The sequence below is a fragment of the Lolium rigidum genome, chromosome 2 (genome assembly GCF_022539505.1).
Source record: "Lolium rigidum isolate FL_2022 chromosome 2, APGP_CSIRO_Lrig_0.1, whole genome shotgun sequence".
Lineage (NCBI taxonomy): Eukaryota > Viridiplantae > Streptophyta > Magnoliopsida > Poales > Poaceae > Lolium > Lolium rigidum.
Window position 1 is genome coordinate 4518207 of NC_061509.1, and position 12579 is coordinate 4530785.

Consider the following 12579-nt stretch of genomic DNA (forward strand, 5'->3'; position numbering starts at 1 on the left):
TGATCTTCGGTATCACTCTATACCTTGTTCAACCTCGTCTCCTGACAAGTACTCTTTACTCGTACCGTGGTATGTGGTCTCTTATGAACTTATTCATATGCTTGCAAGACATTAGACGACATTCCACCGAGAGGGCCCATAGTATATCTATCCGTCATCGGGATGGACAAATCCCATTTGTTGATCCATATGCCTCAACTCATACTTTACGGATACTTAATCCCACCTTTATAACCACCCATTTACGCAGTGGCGTTTGGTGTAATCAAAGTACCTTTCCGGTATAAGTGATTTACATGATCTCATGGTCATAAGGACTAGGTAACTATATATCGAAAGCTTATAGCAAATAACTTAATGACGAGATCTTATGCTACGCTTAATATGGGTGTATCCATTACATCATTCATACAATGATATAACCTTGTTATTAATAACATCCAATGTTCATGATTATGAAACTAATCATCCATTAATCAACAAGCTAGTTAAGAGGCATACTAGGGACTCTTTGTTGTTTACATATCACACATGTATCAATGTTTCGTTTAATACAATTATAGCATGGTATATAAACATTTATCATAAACATAAGATATATAATAACCACTTTTATTATTGCCTCTTGGGCATATCTCCAACATCGGTAAGTTCCCATCTGCGTCCTGGAACTCCCGCTCCCTTGCAGGGCCACCCGGCGTCGCGGTTCACCTCCGGCGTGGTGCCGGTGCAGTTCAATGGTGCGCCGCTACAGTTCAACGGGGCGCCGGTTCCCGACCTCAACCGGAAGCCTAGAAACGGTGACTCCTGCCCGGGCGCGACACACAAGACGCGCTAGGTGCCGGAGGCGAGCATGTCGGTTCCCCGCATCCTGTTCGACGAAATGGTGCCACCTGCCCCGACGATGGACGACCCGGTACGTGACCTCTCTCAATGTGTGCGACTGCCGTGTATCATGTGTCTGACGTCCGGTCATTCGTAGGCCTATTGGATTGACCGGCATGACAAAGACATCGAGGCCATGATCTACCGCGGTGGCTTCGTTGGCGAAGCCGGGGCCGGGACAGAACCGCATGATGAGTGAGCACCGACGCAAGATGCGGAGGACATCGAAGCCACACGGCTGTTCGCCACCCAGCAGACGCAGCCAACACCCGTGTGCGTCGATGACTACAACGACGCGCCAACATAGCCTGTCCCCACGGACATTGCTCCCAAGAAGAAGGGGGAGATCCGCAGGACACAAGGCTTCGTCGACGACGAGGACAAGTGTTTGTGCGAAGCGTGGCTGGCAACAAGCCATGACTGTTTTAATGGTGCAGCAAAAGGGCAAGGTCTATTGGGCCAAGGTCATGCAGCAGTACAATGAGACCAAAATGCACCCGCCCTACCATATCCCAAGCCCTTGGACGGAAGAGTCCCTCCGAAAAAGATGAAACTACATCAAACAAGAGACAAGTAAGTTCTGCTCGGCGGTCGAACATGCTAAGAACAATCCCGTAAGCGGTGCTGGCGTCATGACTTTGGTAAACACGATACAACCATCATCATTCTACACTATTTGCATCATTCTATGTACATCATTGGCGGCTATGATTGCAGGTATCCCGCGCCTTGGAGAAGTTCAGAGCGACGCATAAGAAGGGCTTCCATATGGTCCATTGCTGGGACGTGCTCAAGGACGCGCAGAAGTGGCAGACAAGCTTTGCATCCTACAACGAAGCTATGAGGAATGGGACAGCGGTCAACCTCGATGGCGAAGACGACGATCAAGGCCGTCCAGCCCTTCCAACTCGTCCTCGAGGCCATAAGGCTACCAAGGCCGATCTAGCCCGGGAGGCGCACGCCATTGCGTTCACCCAGAGCATGGAGAAGATAATGGCCGGGAATCTTGCCGCCTTGGCTGCTAGGGACAAGAAGAGGCATCTGGAAAAAGAGGCCGCAGCTGCCATCTACCACAACCACGCGAAGGAGGTCATTGAGGTCCAAAGGATGGACGTGGAGGCCAAAAGGCAGACGCCGATGCCAAATTGTGTGACGCCGAGGCGAGGAGGATGGACGCCGAGGCCAAGACCCGTGCAGAAGACACAAGGATCATGCTTGCCGACTTGAGCGGCGTCGACGACGACACCAGGGCATGGTTCATGAAGAGGCGCGCCGAAATCCGCGCGCGAGACGCCTGATCGCCATCGCCATGCGCCCAACACCTTGGCCTCCTTTTGGACTTTTTTATTGCTGTTGTTCAGGCCTTGTTGTGCCCCTTTTGCTCCACTTTGCGCCGTACCTTGTGCCCAGTGTGATGAACATATTGTAGACCTCAATTTCCGGCTGTAATTTCGTGCAAATTTGAGGCTACAATCTCTTTTTTAAAATCTAGCATGCGCCGAAAATGCGTAGCCCCGCTGGAGCCAGCCCCAGACGCAAACGGACGCGCGACCATTTTCGCGTCCGCCAGGCGACGCAAACGTACGCAAACGGACGCCCACGGACATTTTGGGCGTCCGAAATGCGTCGCGTCGTTGGAGATGCCCTAAGATTAAGTGTAGCCTACGCCGACGGCTTAATATGGTTACGCCGAGGGTTTTCGGCCACTAGTAGGAAAGTAGCTATAGGTGGAATACTTTTTTGTGGTGCACCAAATAACCATGCGCCACTTAAAAAACTGTGGCGCACCCAGACACGTGCACCACTAAATAATGGAATTTCTGTGGCGCATCAACTTTCCATGCGCCACAGAAATCGGGTGGGGCTCGCATCCAATTATTGAGTTGACCAATTCTGAATATTTTTGTGGCGCATGGAGCTGGATGCGCCACATAAAGAAACATTTCCGTCGGTGTAGCGAGCCATTCTTGTAGTGCTTGTACCGAACTATCATAAAATTAAAAGAACATGTAATCTTTGTTTGAAGCACATAATCATCCGGACAACGATCTATCTTCATACATGGCAAGCAGTGATAATTCCATCGAAGCAAGTACTGAATGGATCTTTTTGCATCTCGGATTTTCAGTTTGCACATGTAAATCTGCTGGTGAAACTTGTGCTATCCTTCAACTAATATGGTGTCTACTTGTAAATGTGTGTACATTGCTTATTAGGTATGTACTGGAAAGCAAGTCAGTGCCTAGAAGATGCCATAAATATAGAAACAACTCAACAAGTCAAAACAAGATATTTATATTTACTGTTATCCTATACTTGGAAGTGGGAAGTAAGGGGAGAATACCTAGTCAAGGAACAAGCAAGAAATGGCACCCGAAGCCCAGCTGAATGTTACTAGTTTATTCAAATACAAGTACCTGCATATGGAGACTAATTATCAATCAAACAACACTGGTAGAGAAGAGATTGGCTACACTAACTACTAATGATCGCCATTTCTGTAGAATAGACAAGACAAGAAGATTACCAGACATGCAGCATTTGCCAACCCAGACAAGTCCCAATTATGCTTAGCACAAGTTGGGTTAGCATCAACATCTACTAACCCTGCCTGATGCAATACCATACCGCTTAAATTAACGACTAAAGTTCTACCTTTGGGATTATCATAGACTTACCCAATGTGATTTTGGCAAAAGTCCCATGATGGCGGTAAAAGAATGACAAAGGCATGAATCCTTTTGGAGAGCAGAGCTGCAACCATAGCACCTGGTATATTCTTTTTGTACGCTATATATTATGCAGATTGAAGATGCTCGAATGCAAAAGAGGTGGGCTCTATGACATCGGGTTCACTGACCCAAACACCGTTCATGAAATTACAGTTCGACAGTACGCCAAGGACACGGAGGACAACATGCTAAGGTTTTTACAGAAGCAAGCAAACAAAGAGAAAATATTCTTTTCTTACAACTTCAAGTGAGTGTTATAACATACATTCGATTTCGGTTACTAGATGTGAAGTCTAAAAATAATCCGGTGAGTTATGCTTGTGCAGCTTCCACTTTATTCTCCTTACCATTGAACTTAACAAAGGAGTAGTACTTGTCATGGACTCGAAACGTAAAGAACATGGGGAATGGGCGAACATGGCTGCCCTGCTCCAGAGGTAATTTCGATCAATATCGTATCGGCATCTTCATCTGTTCTCATTCGATGATATCATCAACTAATCAATAACTCATTTACTCATTTTTTCTTTGTCGGGCCGGACTTCGAAATGGTTCACCAATACTGTTCCGGGTAAATGGAAACCGGAGCTTACATTTAAAGATCGTCCTGTAAATAATTCTATATATATAGCTATGTCCGTGAATCTCTTTGATATTTTGTTTCAATACCATGCTTGATTATTAGTTTGATCGAACTATTTTTTCGTAAAGGGTTTGAAGCAGGAACCCGGGAATAACTTATATGGATACTACGTCTGCGAGTTCATTCGCGAGATGACCTGTCACAGGGAACCAAAGACGGCTATACACGCCGTTCGTGTACGTGAACAATATTTCACAATCTTATTTTATTACCATCAATTGTATTGAGTTTCATTCATATATATTGATCTTCTTTTTTAATTTAGATGGAATGCCTGCGGGACTATCTCCTAACGGAGGATCGCATACGAGCAATTCAAGAGGAACTTGGGGGATTCTTTCTTAGCGAGGACATAACCCCAACTGGAGAACACCATCGGGAGTTCATATATATGTATTAGGGATATGAATAGATATGATACCTTTGGTCCTAGCTTTATATATTGTAAACATGCATTACTTGTATTGTATTTAATGACGATGTCTATATATACATGACGATGTTTCTGGTTTCTTGAATGATGTATGCATTGCAGATTTGAATGAATAATATAAAACTCTGAAACTCTGCCGCGGCAGAGACCCTCTAGTCCCGGTTCGTCTCACGAACCGGGACCAAAGACCCTCCACCACGAGCCCCCTAGCCGCACCACGTGGCGGGATCAAAGGATTGACCCTTTAGTCCCGACTGGTTGGTCCCGGTTGAAAAACCCAAATGGACCGAGACCGTAGACCCATTTTCTACTAGTGAATGGATGTCATCTAATTAAGGAAATCATTAGCATAGGGCCAATATTATGTTCCACATTAAAATTATTGCTTTTGTAGTTGACCACATTAAAATCGTGCTACTATAGTATTGTTGAGAAATAAAATACCACCTCGGTCTTTTTTTGGCCGAATGTAATTAGGGAACAATTAATTAAATGATTACCTTATCTTGCTTATCTATTTCTGTAATTAAGTCATTTGCCAGATGATCTATAAATAGCTTAAGTCACGATTCATTGAGCACATCAGCCATCTCTAGCATCCATCTAAATATATTATTCATATCAGTAATAGTCAAAACATGGCGTTCTACAAGCTCAATGGCCAGATGCAAGCCAAGGCATGGACAACTTTGTTCCTTGTGCTCTTCGGGTGCCTCACGCTCACCTTGATCTCCTCACACGGTAATTTTCATATTATATGCATTTATGCGTTTTTTTTATCTCTCGCTTTTTTTCCACATAGAGTCTGACCTATATGATCTATCTGCCCCTGTAGGTGGAGATCAGATCGGGAGGGCCGGTGGTCGTCATCTCCTGGAGGACAAGCAGGAGCGTGTAGGCAGCGACAAAATCTATATACCAAAGTTGTGCATCGCGAGAAATTGCGGCAGTAAGGGCATCTCCAACCGGGCGACCCAAACGGACGCGCTGGGCCGTCCGTTTTGGGCCGTTTGCGTGCCCGCCCGGACACGCGGACAGCGCCCCGCGTCCGCGTGTCCGTTTGGGTCGCACGCGGCGCCCAACGCGGCGACCCAAAGAGACGCCACGTGGTTCGTCTTCGGCTGCGCGGCGCCGCGCCATGGCAGGCCTCGACGGGACAGCCATGGCGGGGGAGGTGGAACGCGCGGGAAAGATCCCGCGCGCACCAAGGTTCCCGCGCGCGCGAACGCCATTGGCGCGCGCTCGCGCCCAAGTTTCCCGCCGGACCGCCGGCTATAAAAGACGGCGGCGGTCTCACCCGGACCGCATCACCGTTCTCTTCCCCTCCACCTTCTCCGGCGCCATGCCGCGCACCCTTCGGTCCACATGGGCCAAGCTCTCCCTCGCCGCCGGGCCGGGTTCCCGCGGACGGACGAGGAGGAGCGCGCGGACTCGCGGTGGGTCGCCGACGACGAGGCGCTCCGCGTCGGCCGCAGGCGGCGGCAAAGAAGGCCGGTGACGCGAGATGGGGAAGCGGCGGCCGCGGAGGGCTGGCACGAGACCCCGGACGGCTGGTACGCGGCCGTGGAGGAGGGGGCGGACGCCGCGGAGGAGCCCGTCGCCGCGGAGGACCTCGCGCTGGCGAACATCAACGTCGAGTGAAATCCACGGCCCCGACGGCGAGCCGGCGAGGAGTCGCCGGCGAGGCCGCCGGCCCCGTACGTATAGGATAGAAGTAGTAGCTAAAAAAAAATGTAATGAGTTCTCTATTTAATGAAATATATTACTTATGCCTATGACACGCGGGCCGAGGGCGGACGGCGGGCGGACGCGAGCGACCAGCCTTTCGCGTCCGCGGCCACGCAAACCCGGCCAAGATTTGGGCCGGGTTTGCGTCGTCCCGGACGCCGCGGGCATCCGTTTTAGGGATGGGTCCGCGCGCTGGGCCGGGTTTTTGTCCGGCTGGACCCATCCGGACGCGCGGGCGCGGGATGGGTCGCCCGGTTGGAGATGCCCTAATATCACAGATACCTGCACCAAGTTCTGCTGCGCAACGATGAAGGATCAGCCTTGCTGGCCCAAGCAGGCCGATTGCATTCAATACTGTGGCAACGACTAAACTTCGCAACTAGGTTTTACATGTTTCAGCACCTATAAAACTATTCATCTATGTAAGATGAAATGTTCTCATGAATTCCAAACAATGTGTCTCAACAGAAAAAGTGTTTTCAATGTAGTAAAGATTTTATTTAAATAATGTTCTAATGTTTATAAAATGTCTTCAGAATTACTTATGCACGCAACTACTCCTACCAAAAGTTAATTTGACCCCTAAAATATATCATACAGATCTCAAACGTGAGAAGTAAATGACGGTTTCAAGCATGATATAAGAAACATATAAGTGGTTTGATTACAAAATTTCAAACAAATGGAGTAATAAGTTTCAGAGGTAACAACGTGACAAACATGACGATTTCCCTGCCTGAAATATGTTTCAAATAAGTGCACCAGTGGTCTAATACATGATTATTGTTCATGTTGTTACACTTGTAAGCTCAACGAGATCGAGGTTCACACACGTATCTGATAATAAGATGTGCATTTTTTCTCCCCTCTTGTGTTGATGACTGATTTGGGCTATTGAAAACCATAACACTTTTTTCGTCTAACATATAAGCACTGGGAACTAGATAAAATTGTTACTAATACAGATGATAATCACGGATGTTTTGAATACAATTTCAGAATATTTCCTTGCTATGGATTGAGCTAAAAAACGAAAAATTCTCTAAAAAAAGGAAAATTCAGATAAGTTCAAACAAGTGACAGACAGACATAACAGTTCAGATAAGCCGGGCAGTCCAATCCATCATCGCCGCCTCCCTCCGACGACACGATGCGGCTCGCTGCGGCGGCGGGGGCCCTCCGCCCGACGGCCGCCCTGCTCTTCCGCTCCCACCCTCAGCGCCTCCTCCCCTCTCTGCGCCGTTCCTCCCTCCCGTTGGCCCGCCGGCGGCGCCACTCCTACTCTTCCACCTCCACCGCACTCGACGACCCTCCGACGACGACTCCGGCTACCAATACCCCCACCTCCCCGCCCGCAGCACGGGGCGGCGGAGTCAAGGCCGCCCGCCGGCGCGCGCGCGAGTCCCCCGAGGGCATCCTTAAGCGCCAGCTCGACATGTGCTCCCGCGACGCCGACCTCCCCACCGCGCTCGCCCTCTACGACGCGGCCCTCGACCCGGCCACCGCCGTCCCGCTCTCCATCTACCACTACAACTGCCTCCTCTACCTCTGCTCCAACGCTGCCGCCGGTGACTCCGCCGACCCGGACCCCGACGCCGCGAAGCGCGGCTTCGAGATCTTCGCGAGGATGGAGGCGCAGGGCGTGGAGCCCAACGAGGCCACGCTCACGAGCGTCGCCCGCCTCGCCGCCGCGCGCCGGGACCCCGCCATGGCCTTCTCCCTCGTCCGTCGCATGGCCGACATCGGCACCCCGCCGCGCCTCCGCACCTACGGCCCCGCCCTCTTCGCCTACTGCGACGCGGGGGACGCCGACGGGGCCGGCCAGGTCGAGGCCCACATGGACGCCGCAGGGGTCGTGCCTGAGGAGGCCGAGCTCGCCGCGCTGCTCCGTGTCAATGCCGGCAAGGCCAGGGCTGGCGAGGTGTACAGGTTGCTGCACAGGATGCGCACTCTCGTCAGGCAGGTTGGTGAGACGACTGCCGAGGTGCTCGAGGCATGGTTCCGGTCCGACGCAGCGGCAGAGGCCGGGGTGGAGGAGTGGGACGCCACGAAGGTCAACGAAGGGGTGCTGAAGGGGGGCGGTGGCTGGCATGGCCAGGGCTGGCTTGGCAAGGGGCAGTGGAACGTCGGGCGGAGCGAGATGGATACGAAAGGTAAATGCCATCGTTGCGGGGAGAAGCTTGTGTGTATAGACATCGATCCTTCCGAGACGGAGACCTTTGCCAATTCGCTCACTGAACTGGCGTGCAAGCGGGAGGTCAGGGAGGATTTCCTACGGTTTCAGGTACATTGTGTGATCCATCCTCTTGCCCTTACAAGTTGATTCATCAATCATTGCACCCGATGCAGTTTCCTTCAATATAACGCCTTTCTAAAATTTTGCCAAGAATTATACAGTAGTGCTAAACGATAATGCACTACCGTTCTAAAGTATGGCACTAAATGTCTAAATATATGACAGTGCTAGTACATTGAGTTCTTCGAGCATACACCATATATGGAGTCCAATAAGAGCTAGAATCAGGATTCTAGGCTCCATTTTGTCATGTTGGATGATGAAGGACCTCAGTATGGTTAGAGCTGATTTATTAATCTGGAGTGCTAAACCATTTTAAAGGGAATTCATGCTTTTGTTTGTGGCTCGCCTCATGGCCATTTAACGGATTAAAATTTGGGTTTCTGTGAGAAATTTAATGGATTAGAGCTGTTATCTAGCACCCAAGAGTCGTTCGACTTACTGCGACTTGTCGAGCGACTTCTCTACCTATTACTACCTGGCTATCGACAACAGGGAGCGACACGACAAGTTAAGGTTGTCAATCGACAAGTCGACAATTCAACGACTAATCGCGAAAAGCCTGTGTCCCTAAGTCTACCGACAAGTTTCTCTGGGGACAAAAGCGCCCAGCCCGTGAACCCTATCCCTCCAGAATCAGATTGTGCACTCCCACTTTCACCCAGCCGCCTCTCTCTGGGTGCCTCTCCCCTGGCCACCGCCTCTCACCTGGCTGTCACCTTGCTTTAGCTAGGTCCTCAGATCCTTCGAAGACAATAGGCTCCACAGGCGGCTAAACCAAGTTAACTTCACTCCATGTTTATTGTAGTAGACTAGTTACTTAGTATTTTCTAGAATTTACAGCTCAACTACATGTCGACTTGAATATGACTAGTCGTGACTAGTCACAGCTTGTCTACTTCTCGGTACCCCAGCGACAAGTAGCGACTCATCGATTCCTAAATCTTGCTAGCACGACTCGTGTTGCAGAATGTAACACACATCCATGCCAAGCTGCGTCCTTTGACTGTTATCTCGGTAAGAACTAGCTTAACAAATTGGCTTGACACATTAGTAACCATATGAGAGATTATTGAGTTACTGGTCCCAAGTTATGCAGTTTGTTTAACATTGACTTTAATGTATGGGCTTATAGTAGAAGGTGAACCCTGACCTAAGAGTTGCAAAGCAGGTACTGTGGTCACTCATCGTCGTTTGTCCACAAAATTTCAGGCAGCATACTAACATGGAATGTTCCATCATAGGCCTAGGTGGCAATATCATGAGCGCTCAGCCAACATGTTATTTGCCTCTTGGTTTGAGGTTTTGACTGAAATCTGCTATCGTTGAGGGCCTGAGTGTACACTACAAGTTCATTTCTCACGGGAAAAAAATTGCTTCACGATGTTTTGTTCTCTTACTTTTCATTTAACTCCTTATATTATATAGTTGATGCTTTCTGTGCCTAATTGAGAACCTGGTCTCTGCAGGAATGGCTCCATCGCCATGGACCATTCGATGCTGTTATTGATGCTGCTAATGTCGGCCTTTACAATAGCAAAGCTTTTAGTTTTTCTCAGGTAAGAAGAAGTTTGTTCTGCAAAGCGGTAACTCTATGGTACAATTGTTCTTGACATGCATGCCGAGGGACACAGCTGACATTACCAATTATGAACCATTCTTTTGTTGTAGGTGAACTCTGTTGTAAATGGAATACAAAGAATAACTAAATCAAAGAAATTGCCACTGATCGTTTTGCATAGGAGCCGAGTAAATGGTGGTCCTGCAAAACTTCCACACAATCAGAAGCTTCTAGAGGGTTGGCGAAATGCTGGAGCACTATATGCTACCCCTCCTGGTTCCAATGATGATTGGTGAGGTTATGTTTTCTGCTTAAGATAGCAATTGGAAAGGGCATTCAAAGCTAATAGGTAGTAGCTCTACTGATGCAAGCATTGTGATATCTATACTATAGTACCTCTGTCTATAAAAGCATGTGGCAAGTTTGTCCAAATTTAGATGTATCTAGACACTCTTTAGGTGCATACATCCGAATTTGGACAAATCTTCGACATCCTTTTATGGACGGAGGGAGTAGTATTTTGTTAATTTCACTACATAATGGTGAGAGATGTCGGGGAGTGATTTGGGATATGAATGTTCCCCAATTTAAGAATTTTTTCTTTAGCCCTAAATTGTTCTATACTCTTTCCAGTTTCCACCATTACAAATCATTTATTTATTTTCTCTGCAGGTATTGGTTGTATGCAGCTGTTAGCTGCCGTTCGCTGCTTGTTACGAATGATGAGATGCGGGACCACTTGTTTCAGCTACTTGGCACTAGTTTTTTTCCCAGATGGAAAGAAAAGCACCAGGTTTGTATGAAGTCTCTATTTTCTGGATTTTATATGAACACTTAAACAAGGTCTCTCGCTCCGAAGTTAGTTTCTGCTCCATGTTTAATGAGACAATACAAAAAGGTTATCCTGGTATAGTTTGGAAGCCTTAGCTGTGGAACCCCCAAAACTTCTCCAATTTTTTTTTGAGAAGCTTCCAGTGTAAATAACCCTAGGCTACACTATGCAGGTCAGGCTAACGTACTCAGGTCGTGGTCCTGCTTTCCATTTGCCGCCTCCTTATTCGATTGTTACTCAGGTGATGATTAATCTAACTCTGCAACAAAAATGCATCGTCCCTCAGCTACCAGTAACGCATGAATGGATGCATAAGTAAATGGTATTATCATCCTTGGATGTAGGAATCTGAAGCCGGAAGCTGGCATGTACCGACAACAACCGGTGATGACATTGAAAATCCACGGCAGTGGATTTGCGCCACTAGGAAATCTTCGGAGAAATCCTCTGCTCTGCCCCAAGCGAGGTTAAGTGAGATGGTCTGGTAGACTGTTAAACCTCATCAGCAGTGCGTGAGCTCATATCAGAATTAGAATAGACACTGAGGTTTTGGCCTGGGCTGGTCTAGTTATGCTTGCTTAGGATTGAGCATGACGTATAGGTAGGCCGTATAGTTAGCTGCTCTTGAGGCTGAGGATCTGGCCAACATTGTGAAGTTGTTTCGCATTGATATTAGTTGCCATGAGAATTGTGCTGTAACAACATTGATGTCTCAATTGACTGTCTGCTCCCGTGCTGCTGTGAATGCCAAATTTTGATTGGTGAAATGAATTGGATCCACTGGTTAAAGTTATTTTTGAAGGTCCATTTTTTAATTGAATTTTGAAGTGATGACGAAAGTCCAGTTTGCTAACTATGTGGTAGAGAAGTCCCGGAGATGGTCCCACAAGGATCAAATCTTAACTGAACACACCAAATAAATACACTAACAAGAAGCACGTCGCAGCTGGCGGTATGTTTCATCTTCATGTACTCTACTATTACGTAGCCATTACCATGAAGTATGTTTCTAATCCAAAGATGGTCTTCTATTGAGAAACTATCTATTTGTGCAGCTAACAGCGGCTAGGTATGTGTGCTGGTGTCCCTGTTTTCCCTATCTAAAACAATCCTGCAAGGCTAGGCTATACAGGGTTACTTCAATTGAGTTTAAGCTTATCGGGAAGCTGGCTTATGGGTTTCTGTGGGAAGCTTGTAGAATGTTCACACTGCATCAACAAAGTGTCAGTCTCATCAAAGAAGAATCTACTTTCTCTAGCAATCTGACATGTTCTTTGTATACTCCAATAACTACTAATCTATCATACAGAAAATGCGCAATATCTGAAGTTCATCTAAAAGGTATTGTACAATTGCAAATGTGCAGTTTTTTATGCATCCAGCCAACGTATATAATTTCAAATATGCAGTCTCAGAAGTTCATCCAGCAAACCGTATTGTATAATTTCAGAGATGGCAGCACAACAGAG

The 12579-nt window shown here is 47.8% G+C and overlaps 1 protein-coding gene across 1 annotated transcript; it reads left to right on the plus strand.

Annotated features, from left to right (window-relative positions):
- The first annotated feature begins 7540 nt into the window (after positions 1 to 7540).
- On the plus strand, positions 7541 to 11903 carry LOC124691204 (proteinaceous RNase P 1, chloroplastic/mitochondrial-like). The gene is made up of 6 exons (XM_047224463.1): positions 7541 to 8705; positions 10187 to 10276; positions 10389 to 10570; positions 10951 to 11071; positions 11283 to 11351; positions 11455 to 11903. Exons 1-6 carry the CDS (start codon positions 7572 to 7574, stop codon positions 11596 to 11598), a joined length of 1740 nt encoding a protein of 579 aa, XP_047080419.1. The 5' UTR covers positions 7541 to 7571; the 3' UTR covers positions 11599 to 11903.
- Positions 11904 to 12579: the final 676 nt, after the last annotated feature.